Genomic DNA, 15844 nt, shown 5'->3' on the forward strand with positions numbered 1-15844 from the left:
TTCTGGTGGTTTATTGGAGATAGGAGTCTCACAGTCTCTCCTGCCCGGGCTGGCTTTGAACCGCGATCCTCAGATCTCAGCCTCCTGAGTAGCTAGGATTACAGGCGTGAGCCACCAGCGCCCGGCTTGGAAGTTTATATTGGAGTCAGCAAACTAGAGCCCATAGGCCAAATCTTTTTTGTTTGTTTGTTTTTGTTTTTGTTTTTATTGCTTGTGGGGCTTGAACTCAGCCTGGGCACTGTCCCTGAGCTCATCAGCTCAAGACTAGTGCTCTGCTACTTGAGCCGTAGTGCCACTTATAGTTTTCTTCATGGACTTTCTTGCCCAGGCTGGCTTTGTACCAGATCTCAGCCTTCTGAATAGCTAGAATTTCAGCTGTGAGCTACTGCTACCCAGAGAAATATTCTTTTCTTTCTTTTCTCTCTTTCTCTCTCTCTCTCTCTTTTTTTTTTTTTTTTGAGTCAATTATGTTGTTTGAACTCTTGGCCTGGGTGCTGTCCCTGAGCTCTTCAGCTCCAGGCTAGTGCTCTACTACCTGAGCCACAGTGCTACTTCGTTTTCTGGTGGTTAATTGGAGGTAAGAGTGTCATGGACTTTCCTGCGCAGTCTGACTTCAAACTGCAATCCTCGGATCTCAGTCTCCTGAGTAGCTAGGATTACAGGTGTGAGCCAATGGTGCCTGGTTAAAATATTACTTGTTAAAGCAACACAAGTGTCAAGTGTCACCATCACAGCAGTGTTTTTTGTCCCTTTGTAGAGCCGACAGCTCCTTTAATTTCATGCTGTTTTTCTTCATCTTTGGAGCTCAGTTCATCCTGACTGCCATCCAGACAATTGGCTTCGTAGGCTGGGGCACATGGTAAGTTCTGAACACTCTTAAGTGTTGTGTGGTACATTGTGTTGTGTATGTGTTAGTCAGATATGTAGTGTGCTGTTTGTTACAAAGGCACCCCAAGTACATGGGAACTCAGGTAACAGTATCCTGTAGTCCCTTTTTTTTTTTTTTTTGTCGGTTGTGGGGCTTGAACTCTGGGCTTGGGTACTATCCCTCAGCTCTTCAGCTCAAGACGAACCCTCTACTGCTTGAGCTACAATGCCACTTCCGGTTTTCTAGTGGTTTATTGGAGATAAGAGTCTCACAGACTTTCCTGCCCGGACTGGCTTTGAACTGTGATCCTCAGATCTCAGTTTCCTGAATAGCTAGGATTACAGGCATGAGCCACCGGTGCCTGGTTCTGGTAGTCTCCAGAGAGGCTCTGGTCCAATGAAGGTGGGGTGGTGTCTGCTCCCCGTGGTAACTGGCTGCTGGCAGAGGCTTCTGCTGCATGTATATCTGGACTAGACCGTCTCTCTTTCTCTCTGTGAGGCTTGAACTATGGGCCTGGGTGCTGTCCTTGAGCTCCTTTTGCTCAAGGCTAAAACTCTACCACTTGAGCCACAGAACGAACCACTTCTAGCTTTTTCTGTGATTTAATTGGAGTTAAGAGTCTCACAGGCTGGGTGCTGGTGGCTCAAGCCTGTAATCCTAGCCACTCCAGAGGTGAGATCTGATTATGGTTCAAAGTAAGCCTAGGCAAAAAGTCCTAGAGACCCTTATCTCCAATTAACCATCAAAAAGCCAGACAGAAGTGAAGATGTGACTCAATGGTAGAGTATTAACCTTGAGTGAAAAAAGCTCAGGGACAGCCTCCAGCTCCCACCCCAAAAAACTTTTAGGCTAAATTTAAGCTTTTTCAAAGTTAATTTTGAGAATTGAGGCACAATACTAACATTGGTGGACTTGGTGAGGCCTTATCTTAAATCTTTTGTTCTGTGATTTCCTTTTGTTTTCTCTCTCTTTTTTTCCTTGGACTTGGGGCTTGAACTCAGGGGCTGGGTGATGTTCTTGAGCTCTTTTACTCAAGGATAGAGCTCTACTACTTTGAGCCATAGCTCTACTTCTGGTTTTCTGGTGGTTATTGGAAATATGAGTCTCATGGACTTTTCTGCCCAGCTGGCTTTGAACTGTGAGCCTCAGATCTCAGCCTCCTGAGTAGCTAGGATTACAGGAATGAGCCATAGGTGCCTGGCAACCTTTTAAAAAAATTATTATTTATTTACTTATTTAGTTGTTGTTGTTCATGGGGCTTGAATTTGGTCTGGGCACTATCCCTGAGTCTCTCTGTGCTCAAGGTTAGCACTCTACCACTTGAGCCCCAATGCCACTTCTGGCTTTTTCTGTGTATGCAGTACTGAGCATTTAAACTCAGGGTTTCATGTATGCTAGGCAAGCACTCTACCACTGAGCCACATTCCCAGACCCAACTTTTTAATTTTTTAATTTTATTTTAAAGTTTGCTTTGGGCCTTTAAAAACTTTGTTATTTTTCTTTTCTTTTCTTTTTGCCACTCTTGGGGCTTGAACTCCACTTCTGGCTTTTTTTTTTTTTCTTTCTTTCTTTTTTTTTTGGTCGGTTATGGGGCTTGAACTCTGGGCCTGAGCACTGTCCCTCAGCTCTTCAGCTCAAAGCTAGTACTCTACCACTTGAGCCACAATGCCATTTCTGGTGTTCTGGTGGTTTATTGGAGATAAGAGTTTCTTGGCTTTTCCTGCCCAGGCTGGCTTTGACCCACAGTCCTCAGCTCTCAGCCTCCTGAGTAGCTAGGATTACAGGCGTGAGCTACTGGCGCCTGGCTACTTTTGGCTTTTTCTGATAATGTGGAACTGAGGAACCGAAACTGGGGCTTTGTGCATGCATGGTAGGTAAGTACTCTATCACTAAGCCATGTTCCCAGCCCTTAAAACCTTTTTAGAGGGGGCTGGGAAGGTGGCTCAGTGGTAGAGCACATGCCTTGCATGCCAGAGGCCCTGGGTTTGATTCCTCAGCACCACATAAAAAGAAAAAAGCCAGAAGTGGCACTGTGGCTCAAGTGGTAGAGCGCTAGCCTTGAGCTGAAGAGCTGAGGGACAGCGCCCAGGCCCAGAGTTCAGGCCCCATGACCGGACCCAAAAAAACAATATGTAAATCAAGTAAAGAGTACATTTTTGGGGCTGGAAACATGGCTTAGTGGTAGAGTACTTGCCTAGCATGCATGAAGCCCTGGGTTCAATTCCTCAGTACCACATACACAGAAAATGCCAGAAGTGGTGCTCTGGCTCAAGTTCTAGCCTTGAGCAAAAGAAACTCAGGGACAGCGCCCAGGCCTTAAGTTCAATCTCTAGGATTGGCCAAAAGAAAAAGAAAAAGAGTACATTTTTGGGGGGAGGGTGATGTCATCCCTTTATTTGCTCTCTCCTAGTTTTTCCCTCCCATCCTCACCTATAAGTTGTATAGTTTGGGGCTGGGAAGGTGGTTCAGTGGTAGAGTGCTTGCCTTGCATGCCTGAGGCCCTGGGTTTGATTCCTCAGCACCACATAAGCAAAAAGAAAAAAGCCAGAAGTGGCGCTGTGGCTCAAGTGGTAGAGCGCTAGCCTTGAGCTGAAGAGCTGAGGGACAGCACCCAGGCCCAGAGTTCAGGCCCCACAACCAGACCAAAAAAAAAACAAAACAAAAAAAAAGTTGTATAGTTCGTTTTCAACATAGTGTCTAGTGGTTACCACTGCTGCATTTATTCATCCTTTGTCCCTCCATTTCTGTGGCCCCTCTTTCCCCTCCCAAAGCCATATAAATAAGAGGTAAAGAAAACAAAGTGACAAAAAAAAAAAAAAACCCAAAAACTTGTTTCCATGTCCTAGAGTTCATTTTGATAAATATTTTGTATGATCAGAGTTTCATTTCAACTTCATTTTGACAAGTGAAATCTGCTGTTAGCACCCTGTTGGCACTCATACTTGCATCCTCAATGCTGGTTACAGTACCACTTCATGGGGTTATTGCTCACCTGATAGTTGGTGACCCATTGCCATAGAAAGGACAAACAGGCCCTTATCTGTGGTGTGCCCAGGCCCACTTACTTTCTTGCCCCTGCAGTGGCTGGCTGGCAGTGATGGTCACATTCAAGACTAATGTTGGGGTGGCAGTGGTTATGCTGATTCCAGCTGTCATGTTCTCCCTGACGGCCGCCTTGATGGCCATTGTGATCATGAAGGTAAGTCCTCAGTCCTGGGCCACCTAGCCCTCACCATTCCTCTCCCCTCTCCATCCCAGGTATATGAAATCAGGGATGTCTTTTCTTTGAGAGAGTCACATCAGATGTGCATACTTCATCTCTAGTAACAAGCTGTTACTCACAGGAGCTCACAAAGACTCAATATTTGGCATGTTGCGGGGCAGCCATGTGGCTTCTCTACCTGGTAGTGACAAAATCCCCACACAGAAGGACAGGGACTGAGAGTAAACTACATCATCTGTACTGGAAGTCTAGGCCTAGGAACCCCTAGATCCACAAGTGCCCAAGCACAATGGATCAACCTGGCAGCCTTCTGAACATACAGCCTTAGGCCTGCCTGAGGGGTGACTCTCCCTCCCCATCTCCCTCAGGGACAGAGAAATGAGCCTTTAGTAGCCAGGTGACAGGATAGAGGCAGATCCTGCTGGAAGGTTAGTATGCAGCTGAGCTGATAACAGAGAATATGGAGTTAAAAAAACAGAAGACCTTGCCAGGTACCAGTGGCTCACACCTGTAATCATAGTACTCAGGAGGCTGAGATCTGAGGATTGAGATTCAGAGCCAGCCCAGGCAAGAAAGTCTGTGAGACTCTTTTATCTGCCCAGGCCCAGAGTTCAAGTCCCATGACTGACAAAAAACAAAACAAAACAAAACCCCCCAGAAGACCTCCTATAACCCTAGCTACTCAGGAGGCTGAGATCTAAGCATGAGTTTGAAGCAACTCGGGGCAGGAAAGTCTATGAGATTCTTATCTCCAATTAACCAGCAAAAAGCTGGGAGTAAGAGTGTGGCTTACACAATAGAACACTAGCTTTGAATGAAAAAAGCTCAGAGATAAGCTGGGTGCCTGCTTATGTCTGTAATCCTAGCTACTCAGAATGCTGAGATTGCAGTTTGAAGCCAGCCTGGGCAGGGAAGTCTGTGAGACTTTTTGTTGTTGTTGTTGGTCATAGGGCTTGAACTCTGGGCTTAGCCACTGTCCCTGAGCTCTTCAGCTCAAGGCAAGCGCTGTACCACTTGAGCCACAGTGCCACTTATGGTTTTCTGGTGGTTTATTGGAGATTAAGAGTCTCACAGGGGCTGGGAAGGTGGTTTAGTGGTAGAGCACTTGCCTTGCATGCTTGAGGCCCTGGGTTTGATTGCTCAGCACCACATAAGCAAAAAGAAAAAAGCTGGAAGTGGTGCTGTGGCTCAAGTGGTAGAGCGCTAGCCTTGAGCTGAAGAGCTGAGGGACAGCGCCCAGGCCCAGAGTTGAGGCCCCACGACTGGACCCAAAAAAAAAAAAAGAGTCTCACAGACTTTCCTTGCTTGTGCTGTCTTTGAACCGTGATCCTCAGATGTGAACCTCCTGAGTAGCTAGGATTATAGGTGTGAGCCACTGGGCCCGGCTTGTGAGACTCTTTATCTCCAATTAACTACCCCAAAACTGGAAGTGACACTGTGGCCCAAAGTGGTAGAAAACTAGCTTTGAACAAAAAAGCTTAGAGAGGGCTGGGAAGATGGCTCAGTGGTAGAGTGCTTGCCTTGCATGCCTAAGGCCCTGGGTTTGATTCCTCAGCACCACATAAGCAAAAAGAAAAAAGCCGGAAGTGGCGCTGTGGCTCAAGTGGTAGAGCGCTAGCCTTGAACTGAAGAGCTGAGGGACAGCGCGCAGGCCCAGAGTTCAGCCCCCACGACCGGACCCAAAAAAAAAAACAACAAAAAAAAAACCTTAGAGACAGTGCCCAAACCCTGAGTTCAAGCCCTAGGAGTGACATGCACATGTGCGTGCATGAACACACACACACATGTACATAGTTAAGCTGGCCACTTGTGTCTCATGACTGTAATCCTGGCTACTTAGGAGCCTGTGATCTGAGGATCACTGTTCAAAACCAGCCTTCCAGCAAAGTCCTTGAAACACTTATCTCCAATTTTAACTAGCAAAAGCCAAAAGTGAAGCTGTGGCTCAAGTGGTAGAGTGCCAGCCTTGAGCCAAAAAGCCAAAGAAAATCTTGAGGCCTTGAGTTCAAGCCTAGTACTAGCACAAACAAACCAAAAGACCTATGTGTTTTGTAGTACTGAGGGTGACCCAGTACTAGAGCCTTATGCATCCTGGGAAGAGTTTCTAGAAATACATGGCTCAGGAGCATGATCAGAAGATAGCCTGCACAGCCTCTAGTCAGCAGGGAGCCGAGTCTTGAGTCACAGCCCAGAGGCAAGGAGGATCTATGACCTAATGCTCCCAGGTGAGGCAGCCAGTGCTTTTCCTCAGTAAGTTCATTCTCCCTATCTGGGCCCCCCCTCCAAGAGGCTTCATGAGATCAGCATCCCTGAGTGCCCAGAACTACTCCACAGAGCATGACTTTCAGGTGAGGGACATATGATAGGCGATCAAGTCTCCAGAGTCCAATGTGTGATCACCATCTCATAGCTTAGGCTTGGTCATGAAAGTAATGGCAGAGAACATATGAACAGGACTAGGCCTCAAATTGGCCAGTTGGACCAGCCTTTGTCTTTGAAAGGAGAACCTGTGGCCAGAGCTGGGTGTGTCTGACAGAATCAGGAGAGTGGGGGGAGGGGGGTAGGAGGGAGAGGGAGGCCTCCATGTGCCCATAAAGGCTCCACTCTGTTTTCCAGTTCCTACCAGAACCTCAGACACCAAAGTGCTGGATTTGCCTTATCTGGACTGTTGCTCTGAAGCTGTAATCCACTGTGGGTTTATTGGACTTGGTTACAGCTCTGTGCATTTCTAAGGCACCAGGTCCACTGTCAGTGCTGCAAAAACTCCACCAATGTGCTTAATGGACACCCTAGGAGTAGCTGGTGCTTACTGATCACAACTGAGCCTGAGCCTCTTAGAAGCTTACTTTGGTCACACCCTCAATTTTCCTTTTTTTTTGGTCGGTTGTGGGGCTTGAACTCTGGGCCTGGGAGCTGTCCTTCAGCTCTTCAGATCAAGGCTAGCGCTCTACCACTTGAGCCACAGCACCACTTCCGGTTTTCTAGTGGTTTATTGGAGATAACAGTCTCATGGACTTTCCTACCCAGGCTGGCTTTGAACTCTGATCCTCAGGCACTGGTGGCTCACTCCTGTAATCCTAACTACTCAGGAGGCTGAGATCTGAGGATCACGTTCAAAGCCAGCCTGGGTAGGAAAGTCCATGAGACTGTTATCTCCAATAAACCACTAGAAAACCAGAAGTGCCACTGTGGCTCAAGTGGTAGAGCACTCACCTTGAGCTGAAGAGCTGAAGGACAGTGCCCAGGCCCACAGTTCAAGCCCCACAACCGACAAAAAATAGTAATTTTACAAGGGGGCTGGGAAGGTGGCTCAGTGACAGAGTGCTTGCCTTGCATGCATGAGGACCTGGGTTCAATTCCTCAGTACCATATAAGCAGAAAAAGCTGGAAGTGGTGCTGTGGCTCAAGTGGTAGAGCTCTCATATTAAGCTGAAAAGCTCAGGGCCAGTGCCCAGGCCCAGAGTTCAGGCCCCACAACTGACAAAAAAAAAAAAAAAAAAATCTCACAAGGAACTGGCACTATCATGCTCACCTTAAGCTGAACAGCTGAGGGACAGTGTCCAAGCAAGCCCAGAGTTCAAGCCCTAGAAGGGATTAAAAAAAAAAAAAGGTTGCAGGAATTTCCTACCTGGGCTACTGGGCTGGGCTAGCTTTGAACTATGATCTACAGACCTCAGCCTCCTAAGTAGGATTATAGGCATAAATCATAGACACCCGTAACTGTTGCCCTTTTCTTTTCTGAAGATATCCCCACCTTCCACACTTCTGTGACATGTTCTCTGTGATCTGGGCTGTTGAGGTGACAATACTATTTGCTCATGTCTCTGAGTGGTAACCTGAGACAGCTCAGTGGTTGATGGGAATGGAGCCCTGGACATGGGTGGTACCCCCACACTGGTTATGTGGCAGCATAATGACATGTCCCAGGGGAGTGGTGCATGTGTCCCTAGGGAAGCTGTCAAGTTCTAGTATGTCTTATTTTATGGGAGATCCATACTCTGTTGTAGCAAGACCGTGTTCCCACACACTAGCATTTGTGGGCCAGGAACAAGAAAGCCAGTTCTGCTGTGTTGTGTGTCTGTCATATTCATGAGCCAGCTGATTTTTTTTTTTTTTTTTGGTCTTGGGGTTTGAACTCTGGGCCTGGATGCTGTCCCTTAGCTCTTCAGCTCAAGGCAAGTGTTCTACCACTTGAGCCACAGTGCCACTTCCAGTTGTCTGGTGGTTTATTGGAGATAAGAGTCTCATGGACTTTCCTGCCAAGGCTGGCTTTGAACAGTAGATCCTCAGATCTCAGCCTCCTGAGTAGCTAGGATTACAGGCGAGAGCCACTGGCACCCAGCTCAGCTAATTTTTCTTATATCTCCTCTTTTGTCCTCCTATCCTGCAGGTGCACAGAATCTATCGAGGGGCTGGTGGAAGCTTCCAGAAGGCACAGACAGAGTGGAGCATGGGCACCTGGCGAAATCCACCATCACGGGAGGCCCAATACAACAACTTCTCGGGGAATAGCTTGCCAGAATACCCCACTGTGCCCAACTACCCAGCCAGTGGTGGCCACTGGCCTTAGAAGGAGCTTGCTAGGCCTGTTGCCACCTGCCTCTTCCACCCTGTCCACTTCTGCCACCTGCCCTTGGAAATATGAGGCCTGAAGCGCCACCCCAGTAGGCTGGAACTGTTACCATGCCAGGGCCCAGGGACCTGTGGTCATCTCATTCCTGTGTGTGGACCTGTCACAAGCACTGCTGAATGGTTGTCAGCTTATTGCCCCTGAGAATGTGTGGCCACTCATCATGTGACAGCCACAGCCTTTGTTTCCAGGTCAGGTGAGGCCAACTCACCAGGGCCCAGGAAGAATACCATAGGCTGAATACCCCCATGGGCCTGGGCCTAAGTTCCACATCTCAACCTCCACCTGCATTACCAGAGCAGGTGCCCTCAATTGGCTTGGAAGGGGTCTGGTGGTTAGGTTCTTGGGCCACTGTGACTGCCAGGCCTAGTCCTCCATGTGCCATTCTGGACAGTCCCACACGGATAGTGGGAGGCAAGTTTACTCATCACCAAGAACACATGTTTCTCCCTGTCTGTCCATCCATCCAGGAAGGCTGGATGGATGGACAGGCATTCTGGAATTTACTGTTCTGCCTGGCTCTGGCAGGTGGCCTTCCTCTCCTCAAATCAGAGCCCAGGTGAAACCTCCATTTGCATCCCAGAAGCCAGCCCCATCCTTTTGGTGGAGGTATGGTCATGACTGTGAAGAGAGCCCTGTGTCTCTGAACACTCGTGCTGCCTCTGCCAGCCACCAGCAGTGGCTGGGAACCTGGGGCTTCTGCTTTGACAGGATGGAGGAGCCTTCCTCCTGTGTGTATTGCAAGGAGCAGAGCCTGGCTCTCAGGAGAGACTCAAGGATGGCACATACAAGGGCCAGGGACAGATAGGTGCCTTAGAAAGGAATCTAACAATTGACACTATTTCCTCATTCTCCTGACTCCCTTCCGGAGATGTATCAGGGGAGTGGCCACAGTACCTTTGATCATATTTGGGCCAAAAACTTGAGGCTTCTGTGCCGCTGGCCAAGCCTTCATGGCAACAAGGTCACTGCCCTCAGCACCTAGTTGTACCCCACCCCTGAGGACTGGGGTCTTGGACCTTTGCCAAATTGCCCAAGTGCTTCTCCAGCCCCAGTGCACCTGAGCATGGCTCTAAGAGTATGGTGGCAACTCATCAAGCTGCAGGTTCCAGCCCAGGCTTTGGGCTTTCACTGGTGCCCAGCTAAATCTCCTGCCCATGGAGGTGCCACTTTACACCTGAGGCTGCTTCAGCCTCCTTACTGCACCAGGGCCAGCTGTAGGAGAGCCTTCTGTGTGTACATCCTTACATGTGTATTTTACTACCTGAGAATATTCTGGAAATAAATCCTCTTTCTGCATCAGATAGAGCAAGGGACTGCCTTTATGAAGTGTGACCATGAGTGGATGTGTGATAGTGAATGCATACAGCCCTGCCCTCCCCTCCATTTTGCTGTCAAAATTTCAGAATATGGCCAGGATGAGCCTGCCCTGCCCCAGACATCCCACAGCTTCCCCATGCCTGTGTCTGCTGTGGTTTCCCCTGAGGAGCAGCAGAGACGATCAGATGTCACACCTCAGCAGTCTCCCTCCCTATCATACCTCATCCCCACAAACAGCTGGTCTCTTGAAATTGGCTCATTTTCTTTCTGCTTTATTTGAATACAGTATTGTGGGTAATAGAAAACCAGTGTCATAGTTGGGCACTGGTGGCTCACGCCTGTAATCTTGGCAACTCAGAAGGCTGAGATCTCAGGGAGCCAACCAGAGCAGGAAAGTCTAAGACATATTTTGTGTGTTTGTACCAGTCCCAGGCCTTAAACTCAGGGCTCTGAACTGTATTGGTCAAGGCTAGCATGCTACTATTTGAGCCACAGCTTACTTCTTGAGTTTTTGATGGTTAATTGCAGATTAACCATCTCCAGCTTGGGCTGGCTTTGAACCATGATCCTCAGATCTCAGCTTCCTGAGTAGCTAGTATTACAAGCGTAAGCCACCGGCTGTCAGTGAGATTTATCTCTTAACCACCAAAAAAGCCAGAAGGGGAGGTGTGGCTCAAGTGGTAGAATGCTAGTCTGAGTAAAAAAGCTGAGGGACAATGCCCAGGCTCTGAGTTCAAACCTTAGTGCTGGCACTAAAAACAGCATCACAATCTTAGAGGACTTATTATCAACCATCACAGCAGCAGGGATAAGAGTGGGCGGCAGGAGGAATGCCAATGTGTGAGGATGGGGCCTGTTGGTAGCAAAGACTTAGACACTCTGAGGATCTGAAGGGGAAGCCGGTCTGCTGCTCCACTGTGGTTGTGAGAATAAAACCAGACCACAGGTATAGATGATCCCAAAGCAGATGGTACTGGTCATATCAGTTCACATATTGAAGCCCTGTTCCCCAGGTGTTCCACTGACATGACTTGGCTTGGAAATGAGGTCTTTGTTCATGAAATTAGTTCAGTGGAGATTACTAGGGACATCCAACACGAGATGTGTCCTTACTGAAGACATGTGAGCCAGGCATCAGTGGCTCATGACTGTATAATCCTATCTACTCAGAAGGCTGATATTTGAGGATCCAGATTTGAAGCTTGCCCAGGCAGGAAAGTCCATGAGACTCCAGTTAAACACACACACACACACACACACACACACACACACACACACACACACACACACGAGACTCCAGTTACACACACGCACACGCACACACGCATGCACAAACACAAAACCCTTAAGTGGATCTGTGGCTCCAGCAGTAGAGTGCTAGTCCTGAGTGAAAAAATTAAGGGACAGCACCTAGGTTCTGAGTTCAAGCCTCAGTACCAGTACCAAAGGAGGGAGGAAGGGGAAGGAGGAGGAGATATGTAGATGCAGGTACTCTTGGGATTAAGTCTTATGTAGAGATGAAGGCAGAAGTAAGTACCCTGATGCTTACCAGCTACTACTAGAAACTAGGGGCAGCCCTGGGGTGGATTTTCCCAGTCCTCCTCCCACCTTGACACCTTGACCTCAAGGTTTTTTATTTTTGGTCGGTTGTGGGGCTTAAACTCTGGGCCTGGGCACTGTCCCTCAGCTCTTCAGCTCAAGGCTAGTGCTCTACCACTTGAGTCACAGCTCCACTTCCAGCTTTTTCTGTTTATGTGGTACTGAGGAATCGAACCTGGGCCTCATGCATGCGAGGTAAGCACTCTACCACAGAACCACCCTCCCAGCTCCAACGTTTTTTCTTTGTTAATTTTTTTTGTTTGTTTTGTTTTTTGGTCAGTTGGGCTTGAGCTCTGGGCCTGGGTGCTGTCCCTCCGCTCTTCTGCTCAAGGCGAGCACTCTACCACTTGAGCCACAGTGCCACTTCTGGTTTTCTAGTAGTTTTTATTGGAGATAAGAGTCTCACGGACTTTCCTGCCTGGGCTGGATTTGAACCGCGATCCTCAGATCTCAGCCTCCTGAGTAGCTAGGATTACAGGCGTGAGCCACCGGCACCCGGCCGACATTTTTTATTTTTTGTGGGTCATGGGGCCTGAACTCTGGGCCTGGGTACTGTCCCTCAGCTCTTCAGCCCAAGGTGAGCACTCTACCACTTGAGCCACAGGGCCACTTCTGGTTTTTTCTGGTTATGTGGTGCTAAGGAATCAAACCCAGGGCCTCATGCATGCAAGACAAGCACTCTATTACTGAGCCACCTTCCCAGCAATAGCATTTAAAAAAATGTTTAATACCAGGGCTTGAACTCAGTACCTTATGCTCTCACTCAGCTTGCTTGCTCAGGAGTGGAGTTCTACCAAATCTCCAACTCAGTTTTTGGCTTTCAGATCCAAGATGGGATAAACGTGTTGGGTTTGCAGTTGGTGAAGCACTAGCCAATGAGTGAAGGCATCAGGTACTGAGTTTGAGTCCTGGTCTCAAACAAAAGAAAAAAGAGTAAATGTGTTCCAGTCAATTTGTAGCCCAAGCTTACCACATTTACACACCCGTGTTTGCATCTGCACGATCCGGAGTAAATTCTGCAGGACTGGCCAAAGATATATCCCTCTTTTCCCCAATACCTTCCTTTCCACTCACTTCTCCTTGAATCAGCCTGTAATAGATCTGTAATCAGCCACTAGGGGACACCCCTGGCTTCTATCAGACCTCAAGCACCACCTGGCCTGAACCTTCAGGGCTCCCAAGGGCCTCTCATATACTCCAAGCTGAGGCCATACCCGATTCTACCCAATACTGCTCCACACTGCTTACCTTATGGGTCTTTGTCCCTTATCCTTGTCCCTCCAGAGCCCAACCTGAAACTCTCATCACAACCCCTAAATGAAAAGTACATTCTGGCTGAACACTGGTAGCTTACACCTGTAATCCTAGCAGGCTAAGATCTGAGGATAACAGTTCAAAGCCAGCCTGGGCAGGAAAGTCTGCGAAACTTTTTTTTTTTTTTTGTCCATTGTGGGGTTGAACACTGGGCCTGGGCACTGTCCCTCAGCTCTTCAGCTCAAGGTGAGTGATCTACCACTTGAGCTACAGTGCCACTTCCAGTTTTCTAGTGGTTTATTGGAGTTAAGAGTCTCACGGTCTGTCCTGCCTGGGCTGGCTTTGAACCTCGATCCTCAGATCTCAGCCTCCTGAGTAGCTAGGATTACAGGCGTGAGCCATGAGTGCACTGCTCTGTGAAACTCTTATCTCCAATAAACTGCTAGAAAACAAAGTGGTGCTGTGGCTCAAGTGGGAGAGCACTTGCCTTGAGCTGAAGAGCTGAGGGACAGCACTCAGGCCCAGAGTTCAAACCCCATGATCAACAACAACAAAAAAAGCTGAGAATGAAAAACTGACAACAGAAAGAATTATGATACTACACTTAGTAGATGGGGAAACTGAGGCAGGGTTGTTCACCCTGCCCAGGATTGTACAAAGTAGCACAGCTGTTTTTTTTAATTTTTATTTTTTTGTTGGTCGTGGGGCCTGAACTCTGGGCCAGGGTGCTGTCCCTCAGCTCTTCTTCTCAAGGCTATCGCTCTACCACTTGAGCCACAGCACCACTTCTGGCTTTTTCTGCTTATGTGGTGCTGAGGTATCAAACCCAGGGCCTCATGCATGCAAGGCAAGCACTCTACCACTGAGCCACATTCCCAGCCCCACAGCTATTCTTTTAACCTTAAGAACTGGGGATCAGGGGCTGGGAAGTTGGCTCAGTGGTAGAGCGCTTGCCTTGCATGCCTGAGGCCCTGGGTTCGATTCCTCAGCACCATATAAGAAAAAAGCCCGAAGTGGCGCTGTGGCTCAAGTGGTAGAGCGCTAGCCTTGAGCTGAAGAGCTGAGGGACAGCACCCAAGCCCAGAGTTCAGGCCCCACGACCGGACCCAAAAAAAAAGAACTGGGGATCATGGTCTGGGAAGATGGCTCAGTGGTAGAGTGCTTGTCTTGCATGCATGAGGCCCTGGGTTCAATTCCTTAGTACAGCATAAGCAGAAAAAGCTGCAAGTGGCGCTGTGGCTCAAGTGGTAGAGTGTTAGCCTTGAGCTGAAGAGCTGGTGGAACAGCACCCAGGCCAAGAATTCAGGCCCCACAACCAACAAAAAAAAGAAAAAAAGAAGAAAAAAAAAAAGAACTGGGGATCTGAACCTAACCACTCTGACCCCTGGATGACAACAGTTTTCTCCCAGGCTGCCCAATTCCAAAACCCAAGATCTTACTTTCTCTTACTTTCTCATTGGGCTGAGACCATTCAGTCCTCCACTGGCCATTTGCCTGTCTTTTTGTTGTTGTTGGTCATGGGGCTTGAACTCTGGGCTTGGGCGCTGTCTCTCAAGTGCTGCTTGAGCCTCAGCAGCACTTCTGATTTTCTAGTGTTTTATTGGAGATAAGAGTCTCATGGATTTTCCTGCCTGGGCTGGCTTTGAACTGTAATTCTCATATCTCAGCCTCCTGAGTAGCTAGGATTACAGGCGTGAGCCACTGGCGCCTGGCTTTGCCTATCATTTTTTATGTGTGCTAGTACTGGGGCTTAAACTCAGGCGTGGGTACTATCTCTTAGTTTTTTTGGTTCAAGGTTGGCTATACCATGTAAGCCACACTTCCACTTTGGCTTTTTGCTGATTAATTGGAGATAAGAGTCTCACAGATTTGTCTGCCCAGGCTGGTTTGGAACCATGATCCTTATATCTCAGCCTCCTGAGTAGCTAGGATGACAGGCATGAGTCATCAGCACAGAGCCCTACAGTGTGTCTTGATAATTGATTCCGAGTCACAAGAGACAAGAGAAAACAGGCCCAGCAGGTGACAGATCCCAGTAGGAAGTTGGGAAGCAGAATAAAGGCTCTCTGGCAGCTGGCCACTCCACCTCTGTCCTACCAGGTGCCCTTCCCTAGCCAATGCCCTAGAGTTCATCAGGTCTCCTGCCAGGAATTATTCACTGACATAAATCCATGTATTTATAAATATTGTGCAAATTGGAGTGTAGGAACACAGTGTTCTGACTAGTGTGCTCCTCGTTGTGAAGCTTCTGCATGGCTTTTCTGTGCCAGATGGACTTCTGTATGCCAGAGGATGTCCCTACATCCAGGTTGCTGTGTCCCTGTGGCAGATTGCCTAGAGATAGATAACTGAACACTTGTTCTGTCCATCAATTTCTTTTTTTTTGCGGGGGAGGGGTCCGGTCATGGGACCTGAACTCTGGGCCTGGGCACTGTCCCTCAGCTCTTCAGCTCAAGGCTAGTGCTCTACCACTTGAGCCACAGCATCACTTCTGGCTTTTTCTGCTTATGTGGTGCTGAAGAATCAAACCCAGGGGCTGATGCATGCTAGGCAAGCACTTTACCACTGAGCCACTTTCCCAGCCCCAAAAGACCTCGCATATTTGCTTGGCTTTTTTGCTCACAGATAGTACATTACTACTTGAGTTTACTCAGGTTAGCTCTGGACTCAATCTTCAGATCTCAGCCTCCTGATTAGTTTTTTTGTTTTGCTTTGTTTTTTTGGTGCTGGGAGTTTACCTCAGGACCTCTTGCTTGTTAGGCAAGTGCTCTACTATTTAAGTGCTCTTTTCTTTGGTTATTTTTCTTTCTTTTTTTGGTCTTTCGTGGGGCTTGAACTCTGGGCCTGGGTGCTGTTCCTCAGCTCTTCAGCTCAAAGCAAGTGCTCTCCCACTTGAGCCACAGCGCCACTTCTGGTTTTCTGGTGGTTAATTGGAGATAAGAGTCTCAAA

The 15844-nt window shown here is 48.3% G+C and overlaps 1 protein-coding gene across 6 annotated transcripts in view; it reads left to right on the forward strand.

Moving 5' to 3' along the window:
* Scamp4 (secretory carrier membrane protein 4) overlaps window positions 1–10027 on the forward strand; it is a 46086-nt gene extending 36059 nt beyond the window's left edge. For all 6 annotated transcript variants that reach the window (XM_070008639.1, XM_070008638.1, XM_070008637.1 and 3 more), the window contains 3 exons: window positions 758–859; window positions 3950–4067; window positions 8482–10027. In XM_070008639.1, the coding sequence (XP_069864740.1) occupies window positions 758–859; window positions 3950–4067; window positions 8482–8661 (400 nt within the window). In that variant the 3' untranslated portion in view covers window positions 8662–10027. The remainder of the gene's footprint in view (window positions 1–757; window positions 860–3949; window positions 4068–8481) is intronic.
* The last annotated feature ends 5817 nt before the right edge of the window (window positions 10028–15844 follow it).

Source organism: Dipodomys merriami, unplaced genomic scaffold (assembly GCF_024711535.1).
Source record: "Dipodomys merriami isolate MVZ:Mamm:240054 unplaced genomic scaffold, mDipMer1.0.p SCAF_70, whole genome shotgun sequence".
Classification (NCBI taxonomy): Eukaryota; Metazoa; Chordata; class Mammalia; order Rodentia; family Heteromyidae; genus Dipodomys; species Dipodomys merriami.